This window comes from Coloeus monedula (assembly GCF_965178545.1).
Source record: "Coloeus monedula genome assembly, chromosome: 3".
In the NCBI taxonomy this organism is placed as follows: Eukaryota; Metazoa; Chordata; class Aves; order Passeriformes; family Corvidae; genus Coloeus; species Coloeus monedula.
Genome location: NC_138783.1, coordinates 34,519,961 through 34,538,602, shown reverse-complemented (window position 1 = coordinate 34,538,602; position 18,642 = coordinate 34,519,961). Strand labels below are relative to the sequence as shown.

The window sequence follows — 18,642 nt, the reverse complement described above, 5'->3', positions numbered from 1 at the left end:
CCAAGCTGGCCTTGAACACTGTCTTGGGGTGACTTTACAATGAGTATCCCCTATTGCAGCTCAATGCCCAGACATGATTCCTGTGCCTTTCTGTGCCTTTAAAACTGGGTGTGGGAGAAGAAAAAAAAGCCAGACAAACTTTTCAAAGCTCTAAGGTCACTACTATCTGCACTGTGTGCTTCTGTGGCGGCAAGAGCGGAGGAAGCACCCTTTGCTGTTTCTCAGCCAGCTTTCAACTGTTTTCTCCAGAGAGATGGAGAGTTAATTTTTATTTTTTTCCCCTGGGACTTCAGTTTCTTCTTCTTCTCTTCTGGAACTGTTCAGAACACCTGAACTCACTGGGAGAGCTTTCCACCGAGGCCCGAGGGCCCAAGCCAACCCAGCTCCAAAGAGGAGAAAGACGCACCCACAAAGGACTCTAAAATCTTCCCAGGTTTCTCTCCACAGCGAGAGGTTTTATTATTTAGCATTATTCTTTTACCATTGTGCATTGTGTCTGTCAAATAAATATTTTTTTTCTTTCCTTTTCCTCTGAGGAAAATTTTTTTTTTCCCGAACCTGGCTGGGGAGGTGTGGCTATGACCTTCTATGGGAGGACATTCAAATTTGGACGTTCCTCTGAATTTGTCTCAAACTGGGACAAACACTTCCAGGGAAGGGGCACCTACAAGTTCTCTGGGAAGAAAAAGCATAAGGTTCATCAAATACTTGCATATCTTTCTACATTTATTCTTTTCTATTGTGTATTCATTAAAGAGACTGGCTAATGGGGCAAATGGGAGTCTTGAAAATTTAGGACAAAGTGTTTATCTATTTTATGAATACTAAAACGGAATGTGTGCAAAGAGAGGTGATTGAGCATAAACACTGAGTTCATGGCTCTCCAGTCTGTGCTTCCAATTAGAAGTCTTTTCAGCAAAAAAACCAGAACACCCACCCCTTCCCCTGGCTGATGCCACCACCCACTCTGTGACTCGAGTCACACATTCCTCTGTACTGCCTGACTGCCACATTTACTAGGGGATGATCCAGTTTCTTCCTTTGTACCTTATCAGGTCTCATTAAGAAGAGGGGTTTTTTTCCCCACTGATTCTCAAAAAAACAGCCCTTCAAACTTCACGCAGATAATTTTGTGCTTTCTTGGCTGGTATCAAAAATATGTTGGTTCATAGCACCAAACCTCAGAATTCATATGTGCAAAATATCTATATTAGAGTTTATGCATACAGTCCTTACTGTTGCAGGATCTGAAAATAATACCAATAGCTCACAATATTTTTTACAAGCAATATTTGCTTCTGAAGCACTCAGTCCATTAAATCTGAGAACAGCAGAGACAGAAAGCTTGTTTAAGAAAAAGGGACAAATTAAGTTTATGAACTAAGAAATGGTTTCAGTGGAAAGAAAAATATGGCAATAGGGCTGAGAATGAAGGACATTATAATATCTTTTCTAAGGAAAAAAAGGAAAAAAAAACCTGTGAAAAATGCAGATCAGGAAAAGTGTAACATAAAAAGGAGGTGAATACTGAAAAGGCACTATACCATCTGGATAATGTTTGACATCAGCAAAAGCAAACAAGAATCTAACAGAATACATGTTCCCAGCTATAATGATACATAATATAGATGGGTAGTATAATGAACACTTCTTTTGAGGTTGGATTCTTATTTCCTTGCTATTCCCCAGTTTTTCAGTCACTTATAACATTCTATTTCCTTTTGGCAGCATCACATCCTTTCTCTCTGACTATTACAGTAAAGAAATTTCCTCTCACTAATATCTCCTGAAAGTGTTTTACACCAGCGGAAGATCCTTTCAGAAACCACTGAAAAAAGAGGTCACACCAGATGAGAATAAATCTTGCCCAATTCCACAAATATTGTCAGGGTATCAGCCTTAACATTTTCATTTCTTCTGGCCCATGGAATAGTTAAATATAAACTACACTAAAATCTCAGAGAATCTGGGTTTATTAATTACCTCAGCTGTTTCTCAGCATCTGACATAGCCATGTTAAAATAGTAGTTCCACTTTTTTTGGCAACAGTACTGAAAGGAGGATGCAGTGAAGCATCCTGAGGTGATCAAAGGCCTAGACACACTGAAGGCTGGATGGAGGTTGCTGTTAGAGTATTCTATGTTTATGAAAATGATCTGAAAAGTGTTAAAACTCTTTTCCCATGTCTTGGAATAGGGAACCACATGGAGTTTTGGATTTAGTATTTAAATTGGGCTAGCCACTAGGCTGAGAAGCTGTATCACTAGTTCAATCTTGAAATCTCACTATGGTGAATATTCAATTGTTTCTCTTTACCAGTTCACCCAATATGTTCAACAGTAGTAAATTAGAAATATTTTAATTGATTTATCCTTTGGAGAAATGCTGGTGCGTGGTTTTTATGAACTTTCTCACTGTGAACAGACAGCACTCCCAAGTGATACATTCTGAGCAACCTCCCAGGATTAAAAAGGAAAAGTCTGGGTGAGATTTTGCAGTTAAACAAAATCTCATTCAAAGACAGAATGACACTAACAGGGAGCAGAAATTTCAAATTAGCTGCTCATAACACACTGCTGAGCTGCTTTGATATCTTCTCAATGTAGAGGCTAAGATGAATATTGCTCTTTGAACATTTTAATGCATATTAACATCTTCTGTGACAAATTTGGACATCATCTCCTCCTCCCCCCTTATAATATATGCAGAGGTGTCAAAGAATATATGAATATGTAAATATATGGATAAAAGAACACTCAGTGTGCTGGGCATCTGTACAGATATAACTAATGTAAAAATTGAGAGTTTATTTAGCTGACAACAAACTTGTAAATATCAGTATTTAGACAGAATGATACCAATTGTCTGAGTAAGCAGAAAAGGGATTAATAAGATTTTATCACAAGTTTTGGTCACAAGTCTGTCATAATCAATGTTTGTTGTTATTTTAATTAAGGTATTTGAAATCATACAAATTCAGCAATACCCAAGTTCAATTACACAAGAAACAGCCTGCTCTCAAGAAAAATTAGGACATGGGCAACCAACATACTTAATCTGGGAAGATATTTTCATCAAAATCTAAAGTGTAATTTATGAGGAAGATGAAAATCTCAAATCTTGTCTATGAGTGGAGCATTGGAACAGATTAAATAGTTTTCATCTGGCTGAAAATGTAACACCCTTAAAAAGGCAATTACAATTTCCAAGAGAAGTTCCATTTAGTTAAAATATTTAAGTGCATGGGATATGTACATCTGATATGCATGCATTTCAAATTATTAGAGCAATTTTCATTAGCAGACACTATATTGGTATGCTCTGGAGTGTTAGAAAAGGCTCACTCTGATTCCTTTTCTGTGTATCATTTGATGCCAGAATTATCATTCATTTCTTTTAACTTCTTCGCTTTCACAATATCCTTTCACCCAGGTATGCTTGATCACCTCGCCAGAGTGAAATACATATTTTCTTTACTGAACTGAACATCAGCATTGCTAAAGTAACTCAAGAATCCTGCTGTATGGCCACTAGAGGAACGACCTACATGAATGGGCAAAGAAAAGCTGTGGAGCATCAATTTGTTCTGGTCAGTGGTGTGGGAGGAGCGCTGGCTCCCTTAGTGCCAGTGCAAACTCATAACAAAGCTGTGCTGCTCTACATGGCATGGCCCTCATCTCTGGCTCTGGTACACAGTCTCCTCCAGGAGACTGCTGGGAATAGGATATTTAATGTTTTCTCAACCCCCTTCTTAAAAACAAATAAAATACCCGTTCTAAAGAATAAGAAGGCACTTAGGGAAATAGAGGTGTGGCAATCACTAAGGAAATACTGAAGTCAGGACAGTTCAACTCTCCACTGACTTTTTGGAACAATCAGTGTCAGCATGGTAAGACAGAAAAAAATGACAAGACTAGAATTAGCCATCAATTGGAAGGTCTTTATCTCTCCCTACACAGTATATATGAAAACCTTAAGCTTTATGACAGCAGGGACTAATTTTAAGTGAACAGTTTACAGCTAAACAAGCAACTGCAGTATTCAGCAGCACTCCACAGAACCTAGTTTAGGTGCACACTGTAAAATTTGTGCTTACTCAACAAAGCTATTTATACTTCCTTCACATCAAATACCCAAGGACACAGTAAAATATTCCTTTTAATCTGTGGGATACTCCTACATCTAAAAAGACATTTGTCACCTGGTAAATCTGGATTTAAAGTCAAAGGTTCATAAAATTATATTGGATTTAAAATGAATTCCCTTTTAAGACTCTGAGACACCACTTGTCCAAAGCCTTAAACTCTTCTTTTCATCATGACAAGTTGCAAGAGAACTGAGGCCTCGCCTTCTCAATGTGACTGCTACAAAGAGGTTTTCATAATAGGTAACCCCCTCTTAGCTTTGTCTCTTCACATTTCTCACTATGGTAAGAAAATCATCCAAAATTCCCTCCCCGGAAAAATAATCTGAGAAATACAAAGCCACAAAGATGAACTAATAGAAAATCCGTGTCTTTTTCATGAAGCTGACCCATTTTTTTCTCATGTTACTTCTGAACCTCCTTCCTCTGAAGGACATGCTGTGTTATGCCATTAGATCTACTAAGCCTCGGCATGTTAGGAATATCCAGCACCATCCATATTTATAGTACTCAGCCACCATAAACAGATGGTTTGTGCACACACAATGTCATTTTGTGCTCAAGGATTCACAAAAAGTCTGGAAAGAGGAAGGGTTTCACTATGGTTAGAACTGTTGGTCAACAGCTACATTTAGCTCATCATCTTTTAAGAAAGCAAACAACCATTTTCTCTTTCACCTGGAAGTGGAATCTGAGCTTTGTTTAGCCTAAGACATGCAGTTCTAATAATCCATACAGTCACCTCTTTTCCCATCATTTCCATTGCCATCTAGCTCTTCATTTGATTTCAGATTCTCAGCTCTGTAAATGAAGTGCAGTAGAAAATTTCTGCAGTATAAGCTGTAATAAGGATATATTACAAGCTCGAGTCAAATGCTTCAGGCATCAGATTAGATGATTTATAGTAGCCAGGTTTTATTAAGATCAAGACTTTAGTAATCGAGCTTGTCAGTTGCACAAAACTGATTATTGGATAAAGTTCAGGTCACAGTTTTTGAAACATACTTTTCTTTTGGTTTGGATTTTAACAGAAAGTTCATCAGTAAAAAGTCCTGGATTATTTTGCATTACTTCTCATTTTATCAGGTGACTGTCTCAAGTAAAGATAGCAGAGGAGCGAACCCCAAATTTGCCCTCTTCCATCAGAGGAATTAAGCTGAACTAAGCAACTCCTTTACCAGTATAAGGTTATATAACGATTTATCTTCTAGAACAGCCAACCTCTACACACAGAACAGAAAAAGCCAGTCTAATTCAGGAGTGTCTCTGAACAATGCTCTGCAAGCCTGTGAGGATACATATTTCTCTCCACTCCTAAGAACTTTGGCCTAACTTGCACCTAGATAATTGCAGCACTTGTATGAAAAATTGAAAAAAAAAAAAAAAAAAAAGAAAAAAGAAGCAGCCCATCAAATTATTCTGAGGGAATAATTTAGGTTTTAGAACATATTATACAGTTATAAACACACATTGCTTATTTTTAATATGCAATATTCCAGCCTATTCAATAATGTCAAATGCAATAAATCCTGGTGTTATATATGTGACACCTTTTAACTTCCTACAAATTCCTGCAGGGCATTGTAATACAGAGCACTATGCCAAAGCTGTGTCTTACTTTAAATATTTGTTTCACCAACCAAACGCTCCATGATAGAGCTTCATGCTGTTCTCCCCTAGAATTAACTTTGAAATGTTAAAATATCTTTATTTGTAGCAATTTAGAAAGTATTGCAATAGCCTGTTTCCTTACATGGGCATAGCTTTTGCACTAAAACCAGGCACACTGAAAAGAAAAAAAAAATTGATGTCAATGACACCAGTTCTCATGTACCTTTAGAAATAGGAATTAGAGCCGTTTTGAGTTCTTCGGTCCACTGATACTGAAGAACTACAGATATGTGCTTGAATCATTAATTCTTTGGGTTATTTAACCAGAACGTTAGATGCTTGGCCATACTTATAGTTAGGAAGCAATCTGTTTTAGAAGGTCTGAAAATTCATACAGCAACAGAAACAATAAAAATGTCCTGTGTATTCACTTTTCAGAAAGTCCCTTTGCATGAACATGCTGAGCCCTCACAAAGCCTAGTTTTTAGCTTGAGTAATTCATCATTTGAAAAAAATCAAATAATATTAACAAATAACGAGTTACACTCTATTAAGATGTAGGAAGAACAAATTAAACAACAGACACCACTCTAGGGCATAGAGAACTTCTGTTTGCCTACTAACGTAAACATTAAACCAGGATGAAAAGTATGTTTTGCTGCAGTTCATGGGGTCTCTTTGTATCATACCACCCAGCTAATTCCTATAAATGAGATAGCACTGTGTTTTTACACATAATAGCGTGATGTAACTATAAGTGTATTTTTGTTGTCTTTTTAATATTAACTTGTTCTGATTTCGTGGATCTCAAGTACCACCACAGGTGCACAGATAGTGTTAAGTTTTCACATGCTGTTGCCATGTAAAATCATGTGTCTTCAGATAATCTGATAGATAATATAAAAGTACAGATTATTGCTTGACTAGGCAGTATAAACCTTGACTTTTCAAATCTGGATCCTATGTGAATGTGTTGGTGTCATCTGCTTCAAGATAAAAAAAACCTCAGTCCACCTCTCCAGCTTTTCCCATGAAAAGCTGCTCTCTGGATTTAGATGTGGCTCAGTCTTAGTCTTGCTGCAAATATTGTTGCGTCTCTGTGAAACACAGTCAACACATAAATGAGAAACCAAGAGGAAAGGAACTTCAACCAGTGGATATTATATATCCTTTACTCAGCAAACAGCAAATACTTTTTCCAAAGGCAACTTATGAACACATTTTCGCTCTTTCTTTTCCTCCATTCCCATAATTTTTTCACATTGCTCAGACTCACTCTTCCACACATGGTGCCTTTCTGTAGACCCTTTTCACATGTTTCTCTAGTATTTTTTATCAATCTTTTCTCCAGTATACCCACTGACACTCTCTCATCCCAAGTTATCTTTCCCAACAGATACACAGACGTGGAAAGAAAAGTCATCAGTGCTATTAGGGGGATAAACTAAGACAACAGGTTTCACTCTTTGAGATCAGTTACTCATTCAAAAGCTACCTCTTTCCCAGCAGCTAAGGAAGGTAAGTGCTGACATTGATAGAACAACTTTGGAATTTGCTCAGCAATCACCTAATTTAAACTGCTGAATTATTAGGAAGTAAGGCAGGAAACAGTAAACCCTCAAAACATTAAAAAAACCAAAACTTAGAGCTCATGAAGTCACCTGGTTGTTTGAAAAGTTGCAGGAAGGGGCTTATACTCTGTAAGCATAGGCAAAATTTCTACCTGCTGATACCAGACTGCAACCATCTCCAAATTACACCAATGACCAGCGAGTCATATTTAATAACTTATTATGGATCTAGCGTTTTTCCCCATTGCTGCTTGGAATGGCCTTGTGAAAGCCCTCTTAATTCATCTATAGAAGATTTTAAAGTTAGTTATTGCCAGAAGTAAGAGAACCTAGAACAGGTTTAGCTAACATACTTCTAGGCTGGTGCACCAGCCCTTGGCCTAACATGGGAACATAACAGTGGAAGAACTTTTCTTTCCCCATAAGGTTTTGCTGCAGAGGTAAAAGCAGTGTTAAAAAATACTTTAGAATCATCAGGGAAGAAGTTTTATCCCCTTTGTCCCAAAGCATCTAGTACACTAAGGTCATGTGAAATTGTCCTTTGGCCACTTTCAGTATGTACTTTTGGACCCCTTCTGTAAGTGAACACTGACTTTTTTCCCAGATGTTAGAAGGGATCACATATTTCCCAACAAGAAGAATAAAACTGAGTCTTCTTAGTTCAGTTTCCCACCAGGTTCCCAGGAGTGGCACTTAAATTATGACAGCAAATATCCCACAAAGCTGCTCCTTTATGATCTTTCTTCAAAGCAGTAATTAATTTAAAAAGAGAAGTTATTTTTACACCATTCCTGGAAGTATTCATGGCCAGGCTGGATGGCACTCTCAGCACACTGGTCTTGTGGAAGGTGTCCCTGCCCGTGGCAGGGGGATTGGAATTAGGTGATCTTTACGGTCCCTTCCAACCCAAACAACTCTATGATTCTGTGATTCTATGAAAAATTATCAGTAGTCTGTGCTTTCTTACTATGTTAATATGGTTTTTTACCTCTTCTGTCCTACCTCATCAATTTTCTTCTTTACTTAATTAAGAAACTATTTGGGAGAGGGTCTGTCTTTTCATTTTGTGTTCCAATGACACTGTCGCCTTATGCATTAGTTCCCACTTTTCACAACAATATAAAGAGTGAAGGGAAAAAAAAAATCTCATCAAGAAGGAGTTGATTTTGTACACTTTGTTAACACTGGTTAGTGAAAAGTTCCTGAATGGCTTGAAAAATAGATTTTTAATTTTTCTTCATTTACAAGTTTGACAAAATGATGTATTTACCTAATTCTAAATGCAGGTTATGTCAGAAAAGATATGTCACTCAAGTTTACTCCAATTCTTGCACTTCATTGCAAACATAATATCTGAAAGTTGCACCATCATTGACATCAGTATGATATAAAAAGTTTGTAGTGTGATTATGCCAACAGGGACTTGTCAAGGTCGGGGGAAGAGAAGGCAAAGCCAAAGCAAAATGTTCAAGTATTTCAAAGTTACCAGAAAAAGTAGCCTGGCACTGTAGGAGTCAAAATGAAACAGACGAAAGGAAAAGCTGAACTAAACATTAGGAGTGACCAAGGTCTGTCTAGGAAACAGAGGGTGAGATTTTAAAGTTTGGAGCCTACAATGTTCAGTCCTTAGTATATAATTGCACTCTTCAAAATCAATCGCTAATAAATGTCAATTAAAATCACAGAATCACAGAGCTATAGAATTACAAGCTGGGTTGGAAGTGAGCTGGAAGTATGTCCTATTGTCCAACTCACTCTCAAAGTAGAACTCCAAAGCTGAAGCAGGTGTCTCAGGGCCCATATTATTTTAGAAATAATTCCAGGTCTTTATTATTTTAGAAGCATTTAAAAGGAACTTTGAAAATTTTGAATCCAGAAGTTCTGGCATTTAAGCTGAATGACAATTTAAGCTAAGAAAATCACAACTCTTTTCACAGTGTTTCTAAGCAAAATATAAGAATCTCGTTATTGGAAACTTAGTAATATGAGTTAAACTGCATATTTCTAAAGACTCAGAGGCTTTCAGAGGTCACTAGAAGAGGAAGAAACCCTCAGATTATAGGGCAGAAATTAAGTATGAGCTGTATTTTGCTTGCAACTGCAAGGTTTAAATATGTAACTGAGAAAAGGTTTATTTGTCAAAAAACCGCAAACTTTAATTTTCAAATTCCTATGGCCCAAGTGAGATATAACTCTTCTTAGACAAGTAGAATACATTTCAATTATGCATGTGTAAAGATCTAAGCCAATTCATTCAATGATAACTAAAATCTGCAATAGGACCAAAGGCCTACGTAGTAAAGCATCAATGCATATTCTGTCTCTCAACAATATACTGTGCCTTGTAGAAAACCAAATCATAGCAAAAGTATAATTTCATGAATTCTCTGGGTACACTCTGTTGCAATTAGAACAAATTTAATTTTTGTTTAGTAGTGTTGGAATCAAGTGCATGGTTGCCTCATAACAGGATGCTCAACATGGAAAGGTCTCTCAATTGTCCAGGCTTTATGGGATTCTAAGTCTTGATGTCTTAAATTTCTACAGGCTTTAACTACGGATTAAACTAAACTCAGCCATTCTTCATTTGCAACTTAATCAGTAACAACTTGGTTTTCTTAAACAAGTGAAAAAGTGCTGTTTTTTTGTTATTGCAGGTTGAGTGCAAAAGACATTGTAGAAAAAATTCTCCCATGGTAAAACCTCACTCCCAGGTGAGTTAATCAGTTTACTCTTAATTGTTTCTTTCTGTTCTCTAAAATTCTCCAAGTTATCTACTAATTCCTGTATATCTTTTCAGTACTTTACTGAATAAAGGATCTGAATAAAAATGTGCTTTTAACTGGATTCCAACACTAAGACAAAATTTTAACCAAATATATTCTTATTAGAGACATAGACACTTGATGTTACGGTAAGCTCTACATTTCTATTGTACAAAGAAATTTAAAAGTATTATTTTCTATTAGTATCCTTGGACCACAATTCAACTATAAAGATATCATTTTATCATGACCACTTCTACCCTGGGAAATACTTTTTCAAATAACAAAAAAAAATATCCCCCTTGTAGCTGTAAACCTCCTATAAACAGTTTATATAAACAATCAGGAGGCTTTGAGTTCACTACAGAATGAGCATGTATTTCTAATAGCATTGAATAGAGTGCTTACATAGCTCATATTTCACAATTTTCTTGTGCTTTTCTGCATGGGTGAAGGTTTACAGTATGAAGTGAAGAGAAAAATAATTTCAATCCCTTAACTGGAGAATGAATACATGAAAAAATTAGGTAGGGTAGTTGACTAAGGCAGCAGCCATCAGTGTAAAGCAAAGGTACTAGCAGCACATTTTAAGATACAGCATGTTTCTTTTTCAGAAAGATTATACCATGACAGTAACTATATTATATTAAGCTGTAAGTTGAACTATGACTAATGACAACACCACTTCCTTGGGCATTCTGTTGCAATGCTTATCCACTCTTTCAGTGAAGAAATTTTTTCCTAATATCCATCTGAACATCCCCTAGGAACATTTTAAGGCCATTTTCCCTTGTCCTATCACTAATTGCCTGGACAAAGAGGCCAACCCCCACCCTGACACAACCTCCTTACTGGTAGCTGTAGACAGCAACTATATGTAACTAAACAATCACAAAATCCCAAATGTTTCAAGTAAGGAAGTTGTAATGGAGACAATTGGGCTTTAGCCCCATACAGAGAAAATATACATTAAAAAAATTAATATAAATAAAAACTATGATAAATAATACAAACACTGTAAGATAAACACTGTGAGGGGAAAAAACAACAACAACCACCAAAAAACCTCTCAAGGAAGTGAAGAACAGTCTGATATTGAAAGCTGACCACATGAGCATGTCTACAAAAGAAAGGAAATGCTGTAATTAAATATAACAACTCCTACTGTCTAGAGATAAATAAATTTCCTCTCCTTTAAAATGTCTGACTAATGTAAGCCATCTTTCATCCAAGTTACCAATATACATCTCCCTGTTTCTGTGAGGCAGATGTTATAGGAACCCCATGATAGTCCCTATGGATGGGGTTGCCTCCCCAAGGAAATATGGAGCACATTCAGCAGTGCAATGAGGTTAAGATTTACTCCAGAAACCAGGGTTAGAGGATGGTCAGGACCAGACATTGGCTCTAAAGGAGGCTGTGGGAATTTAGGCTGACACAAATATTCCGCACTTTTGGCTTTGTTTTCCAAGAAGGCTGGAATTGCTTTCAGCAACTGCACACCTATGCCGGTACTTCTTGGAGCACACAGAATTTACAGGGGTTTGTACAGAAGCGACTCTGAGACTGAAGCCACCATTGACTCAGGAAACAGTTATTGACAAGCAAACAAAGCTTTACCAAATGTGAGCTCAACCTGAACCAGCCCCCCCCCCCCACCCAATTTTTAAAGTTTATATAATGCAAATGACAACTGACCCAGCACCACAGAGTACAATTATAATTAACAGGAGACTTTTCTGAAAAACGTCTGTGCTGCCTTGGGGAACAATGTAGGTCACAGCATCAATTAAAAGCAGAACAAACTCTTCACTGCCTCCATAACATTTAACCCCAAATCATTTTGTTGCTGTAAATTAAACAACCCATTGCTGCATTACATCACAGGAGTGAAAAAAGGAAAGAATAACTTGTTTAAAAACTTATTTCAAGCTCCAGCACCCACTTTACGGCACATATTACGGGCAAGCAATATGGAATACTGATGTTACCAGTATTTTCCTCAGCTTTGTGGAACAGAATTACTATCTGTATATTCAGTTTTCTTTTACCTAATCTGGATATTAATATTAGACCTTTGCAGGAAAGCATGTGAGATTTGCTTAATTGATGATGAAAACCAGCAGTTTACCTTTGCTGCTGACTGTAAAGGAGATGTAAGATTGTTTAAAATTCTAAGCTTCAGTTTTGAAGCTCTAGTGAAAACCCTTCTATTCAGGAGAGTGGAATATAAAAACAAATCACTTCAGGTAAAATGTGTTTGCAGGGGTCACTATAGATATTTTACCTAATTACTAATTACTAGTTTTCTACTACTGTATCAAAGACAACTGTCAATAGAAGGCAACCAAAAATTTAAGGACATTCACTTTTAAAGAATTGTCCACAGGTAATGTCCTTTTTTAAGATCAATAAATTCCTGTTTCTTAACAACAATTTTCAGCAGAATTCAAGCCAGAAAAGATCTTTGTAATAAAGCCTCTCTATTGCTGCTGACCTTTGTGTTTGTTCATGTGGAAATACTGGGCAATATCTTGGATGCAATTAAGTCTTTTGAAGTTTTATTATTTACTTGAATGGGAGGTGAAGCAAATTCTTCTCAGCTTGTGAGACTGAAAGGGCAACTACACAGTATTGATAAGCTGGACTGCCTGAGCAGTATCTCACAAAGTTCATGAGAGATCACAAGGGAACATCAACTGATATATTAAACAAAGGGAAAACAAATTTATAAAGTGCACCTCCATCTTTTCTACTACTCATGAGTAATACCAAGTAATTAAAACATACTGCAGGCAAAATTAAGACTTCCCGATACCCGTGTAGTACTTTCAGCTCGAAAAATTCTTCACAGAAAAGTAATTCTATAGGGGTATATAGGTGAGAGCAAAGACTCATTTCTGAAAACTTAGCAGTGGAAAAAGCTAAATAGTTATATATATGTCTCCCAGTAGAGTACAAAGGAAGTGGATTTGTACATCAGGGAAATTCCCTTTTGATAGAACTAGGTTTTAAGACTCAATCTCTGACTGTGTTCTCATCTGCACTTTCAAATTCCAGTAAGGGGTACAGGAGCTCAGTTCCCTTTTCCCTGGTGAAATGTTAAGGTAATGCAAAGAATGCCAACGTCTGATTAGCCCATTATCTATAGCCATAATACCTCAGTGCCAGTGCTAAGGACTTCAATTCCACTGTCAAAGGCTTTAAGAAAATGCAAAATGAAAAAGGAGTGCCAAGCTTTAGAGAGTTTCCAATCTGAGTGTAAAACAGGAGATGCAACCCGTTCCTCAACAGTTATCAGGATTTCACTAGAGTTTTAGACCCCTCGTTACTGAGACAGTGAATTTCTTTTAGACATGAAGACAAAGGCACACTTTCCTGATGACTTAAGCAAAAACCACGAAAATGGTTTTTTGGAAGACTTCACAATTGAACAATGGACCCTTCCATCCTTGCCTAATTGAAAAAGAAAGTTGCTTTATGCCAGAGAATGATACAGGGTAAGTAGGGTGAGAATAAGTGAAAGTAATTTATTTTAGATGCAAGTCAAAGCAGGAAGTTCAAGAAGAAATGCTATAATGGGGCATAGTGATGGGACAAAAAAAAAAAAAAAAAAGCACAATTTAATTATATTTTTTCTAGGGGCTGATAGATTGTAGGCTAGGGCGTCTCTGTTTCTTCCTACCCCCAAGTGTTCTAGAGTGTTTCAGACGAGAATATATCATTCACTGCTCTGAGAATATGTGTAGTGGTAGTACAATAATGAATTAGTTCTCTGTCAAACAGAAAGAAAAGGTCTAAAGACTCTTCAGCCACTACAGTCTTTCTCAAAGCCCTTTGTAAAAGAAAGGAAAATATTATCACTCTTTTACAGGTAGGAAAGCAAAGGGAAAGAGAATAAAGCAAGCTGCCCAAGATGACGCAAGAGGAGTTGAAAAAACAGATCATATATCTAGAACTTTGTATTAAAGATCACCCAATCTTCAACCAGTTACATAAAATATGACTGAGATGTAGATGGCAGACAGCACTGAAAAACATCCAGCCCTCTCAACCAAACCTTGCTGTTTAAATCAAAATTTTGCAACTACAGATTAAAAATCAGTGAAGGAAAATTAATTCAGAAGTTCATGATCTAGAAGAATTCAAACTTTATCCTCCACACATGTAGGCCAGGAGGTGGGTGTACTGAGCTTTTTTAATGAATTAAAATGCAAGGAAGTGGGAAGGAAGTAAAAAGGAAATAAATGCTTTCATTAGGCCAAGTTATACAACTCCACATTTCTCCATTTGAACTACTGACTGGGGAAGAATGTGATAAAATACACTAGTTCTATGAGTTGAATCTCCCTCCACAATACCATCTAACCCCACATTCCTGTGTAGAAAAAGTTTCTTCTGACTCGCCTGGAGCAAAGAACAGGCACCTCCAAGATTTGAGGTTTAAGGCACAAAGCACCACTGGATCATCGAGATCGAGGGTACTGCCACACGTAACACTGACAACAGCAGCTTGTCTTAAACACAAGCGTGCACACCTATTTCAGAAAAGCACCTAATCCTGAAAACCTAAAAGGACCGAGATCTAACACCTTCCTTGATGGCTCATCCTATGTTCTCATTTTTAGCAACCCCTGCCCGGCCTTGGTTTACTCTTACCCTGGTACACATTCTGCTTTTCTCTGCTACTGTGAAGAATCCTCTTATTCCTAGTCATCCTAGGGATACACTGTCATTAAGTCATGTCTCTCTCTGGAAGAATTTTTCTCTGTTCTAGTCTCTCTTTTGATATTTTTTATCTTTATAAATTACAGATGCCAAAACCTGGTACAATATCTCCTTCCATAGCCTCACTGTTGCACATACCAATAAAAGCACCTCCTTACTCCTAATTTTGTGAGGTTTTTTACATTCAAGTTCATAATACAAGCCCCACTGAGTTGTCTGTTCTCTCCTCTGGAACATTCCTAGCATCACTTACATCAGCTTTTGGGATCCTCATGTGTATGTCAGGTTGCCACTGCTTCCTTCTGGCTTTGTAATATTTCTCTTCCAGGTAATGACAATTTTGTTTGAATGGCCTCTGTTTACCAGGCTAGACTGTAACTGGATTGCACAATCTGATTACTGTGTCCTCCTTTTTTTTTTTTCCTACTGTTTCAATCATTGCATTATTTTCAAATTTTAACATCCAAGAATTTAGCCTTTCACAATCATTTGGCTTTCCAAATGATTTGTGAAAATATGGAAATATGTTGTCCACACCCAATTATAAATTGTGGAAGACTGTGGAGAGACACTATTTACAAGAGGATGCAGTGACAGCACAAAGGGGAATGGCTTCAAACTGAAAGAGAGAAGGTTTAAATTGGATATTAGGAAGAAATTCTTTACTGTGAGGGTGGTCAGGCACTGCCACAGGTTGCCCAGAGAAGCTGTGGAGGCGTCATCCCTGGAAGTGTTCAAGGCCAGGCTGGACGTGGTTCTCAGCACCTGGTCTAGTGGAAGTAGTCCCTGTCCATGGCATGGAGGTTGGAACTAGATCATCTCTGAGGTCCCTTCCAACCCAGGCCATTCTGTGATTCTATGATCCCTCAAAACTTCTGTGTAAGGGTCGGTCATTTCTCATTGATTCGTGTTTTGAGATGCCAGTCTTCGAGGAATATTATTTTGATAAAGTATACTGTTATTTATTTATACCAGATGAAATACAAAATTAAATGAAATGCCTTACAAAAACCTAAACGACACCTAGGACCATTCAACAAGCAAATTCCCATTGGAATGAAGTTTATCTAGCAAAATTGCTTTTCTTTAAAACTATCTTGACTGTCATTAATTTCTTCCTACGACTAATTTATTCTTATGCTTGCTTTTTTAGCTAAATTTTCCTTAATCTTTCCAATATTTTTTTCTAGGGCAGAAATATAACTAACCTGCTCTGCAGCATTATTTGGAAAAAAAAAGGTGAAAATAATAGCATGACACTCACACTCTAGAATTTAAAAAATTCTCCAACAGATCTTTTCAGCCTCCTTTTTTAGGGCTCTTAGGTGAAAGTTACCAAGTAATGAGCCTTCTGTTTTACTTATTTTATCACTGGCAGATGTTGTTTAACATGCTTTGAAAGATTCAGTGCTGTTTGTACAGTAGGGACACTGGATCTCCTACCACCATATGGGCTTGCTAAGGAGCAAACAGCACTTCCCTCCTACTGTGTGCCACTCAGTATTGAAGAGGTATCAGAGTTTTTGTTCATCTTCGCATGAATAAATGACACAATTAATTAAATAGTGATTGACTGGCATCATTTCTTCTTCTTTTTGGCTTACAAAAAAGCAGCACAAATTAATTAAGTCACATACAAAATAAACCAAGAAATAAGCTTTGTCAAACTTTTGTCAAAATCTTAGGAGGTAGAAATTGAGTGTCCAGATACATACTATAAGAATTCTGGTCCATTATGCTTACCACTGATTTCATCCCAGGTTGCCACCTTAATCATTACATATTTTTGGCCCTTACATTAAGGAAAATTACCTAGACATCCTAAGCCATTATAAATTGATGTCCAGCTGGTAGAGAGCTGTGCAAGATCACTCAGAATCCTCATCTGCCCTATTTATCCCAGAATCTTGTTAACCCTGGATAACAAGCGATAGCAATTTGGACACCAACAATATATCACTTTAGACTACTTTCTCCAGAAATATCCCATTAGTGTGCATTATCTTCATACTTTAATCTGCCTTCTTTTCCTCCCGAGACTGCAAAGGATCCAACTGGCAAACAGCCAGAATATCAAATTTCTCACACATCTATTATCATAATGGCAGAAGGTCATACACTGAAAACTGAGCACACAACTGCAACATAAACTAAACTGAGTATTTTAAAAACAGAAATTTATGGAGGTTACTATCCTGGTGAAATAGTGTCACTTGCACTTTTGTTTGATTTGGAGGGTTTTTTGTACTTCTGGTTTCAATAACAACTCCTCTATTGGAAAAGTTCTTTGATTAAAAAGCAAACAAACAAACAAACCAACCCCCAAAACACCAAATCAAACTTCAGCAATTTTTTTCTGTCACACTGTCCAGGTCCATAAATACACTTATATCCTGGTTTGGTCCTGCCTGTTACATCTCAGAGACTGATTGTACCTCTGCCAGACCAATAGGCATTAAAAAGAAATTTCAAAAAGATAAAGGTGAAATTTTCCTGACCACTTGAGATAGCAAAGTCGAGACATTTACACCTAGGTTATTTGACCATAAAGAATATCTAGGCACTGGAGAGATAAAATCATTTCCAGGGCATGATCCACCTCTGTCTAAAGTAGCCATCCAAATCAGGTTAGAAGAATTGTGTTCAGATCAAGTCTCTCCATTGACTACCAAGGCAATTGTTATCTTCCTCAAATGTCAAAAGTCAAGTCGAACCAAATTCTTCTCTTAATAGCTCAAACCGTTTTCAGTTTGATCAGTATACAGCTGAGGCTTCTTACATGCCACAGCATCTTGAAAATTATTGAAACATTCACCAATTATTTTTTTTTAACCTGAAATAGGCACTTTTGGGTCCAGGGAAGCATTGGTGGAGAAAAATTGGCAAAACTATTAAGCAGCAATTCAGAAACTATTTGCTTTCCTCACTTACTTCTCACAGCCAAATTCACTACTCTCACCTGTGTATTAGTCCATTCCATTTCAGGAAAAGGTCCCAGCTGAAGGCCTCTACCTGTGGGATTTTCTTCCTCTTGGCCTTTCTGGAAGTACATAGAGACATCTACTCAAAACACGTTCCAAACTCAGATTTTTTTATTGTCTTTGCATATGGTGCTTAGTTGTGTGGGTTTGCTTCCCAGGTTGTTTTTTGGGGAAGTGGGCTCATTTATTCCCTTGGAGCTGTAAATTGGTGTTAATACATGCCGAATTGCCCAGAGGCTTTATAACAAAAAATAAATTGGCGTTATATGATATAGTATTAAAAATGTGCATGCATATTATTCATTATAAATATTTATGGATTAGCTATTTATCACTGAAGGAAGAACAAGCAAGTTATGTATATTTTAAAAGAATTAACACTGTACTACTGTATTTAGGTTTAGTTTTAGTATGCAACATTTACCAGTCTCAAGTAATTATTAGAAAATGAAGCAAGAAGGCTACAAGGAATAAATAAACATTCTCTTAACAGTCCACCTCTTTCTAGCTAAAATTAGAAATTACCCTGTTGCTTCTAAATTTTAAAACCCACTCTAATTATCACTATGAATTTATGAAGTTTTAACAGTAGGAGGTTATATATTTGCTTTTAATGAACGTCAGGTTTCCATTTTTTTGTGAAACAGAAAATCTATAATGAATTCAGTCTCCCACATAGGCATGAGTCAATGCCATTGTAGAAAACACATGAGTTCTTAACAAACAACAACAATATGGAAGAGCCCTGTCAGTAAGGGGAGACATAAGGCAAGGATCTCAGTTTTTGTTGATAGCAAAACTACCATATCTGTAGCTATGCATTCAATAGCATTTTTTACACA

General features: G+C 37.0%; 1 protein-coding gene across 5 annotated transcripts in view; it reads right to left on the bottom strand.

Annotated features, from left to right (window-relative positions):
- Nucleotides 1–18,642, bottom strand: part of DLG2 (discs large MAGUK scaffold protein 2) — a gene marked incomplete at both ends in the record, with an annotated part of 992,680 nt that overhangs the window by 576,574 nt on the left and 397,464 nt on the right. The window contains one exon of one of the 5 annotated variants that reach the window (XM_082277305.1): nt 17,779–17,859. The exons of the other annotated variants lie outside the window; for them this stretch is intronic. Within the exon in view, the coding sequence (XP_082133431.1) occupies nt 17,779–17,859 (81 nt within the window). The remainder of the gene's footprint in view (nt 1–17,778; nt 17,860–18,642) is intronic. 5 annotated transcript variants of the gene reach the window in all.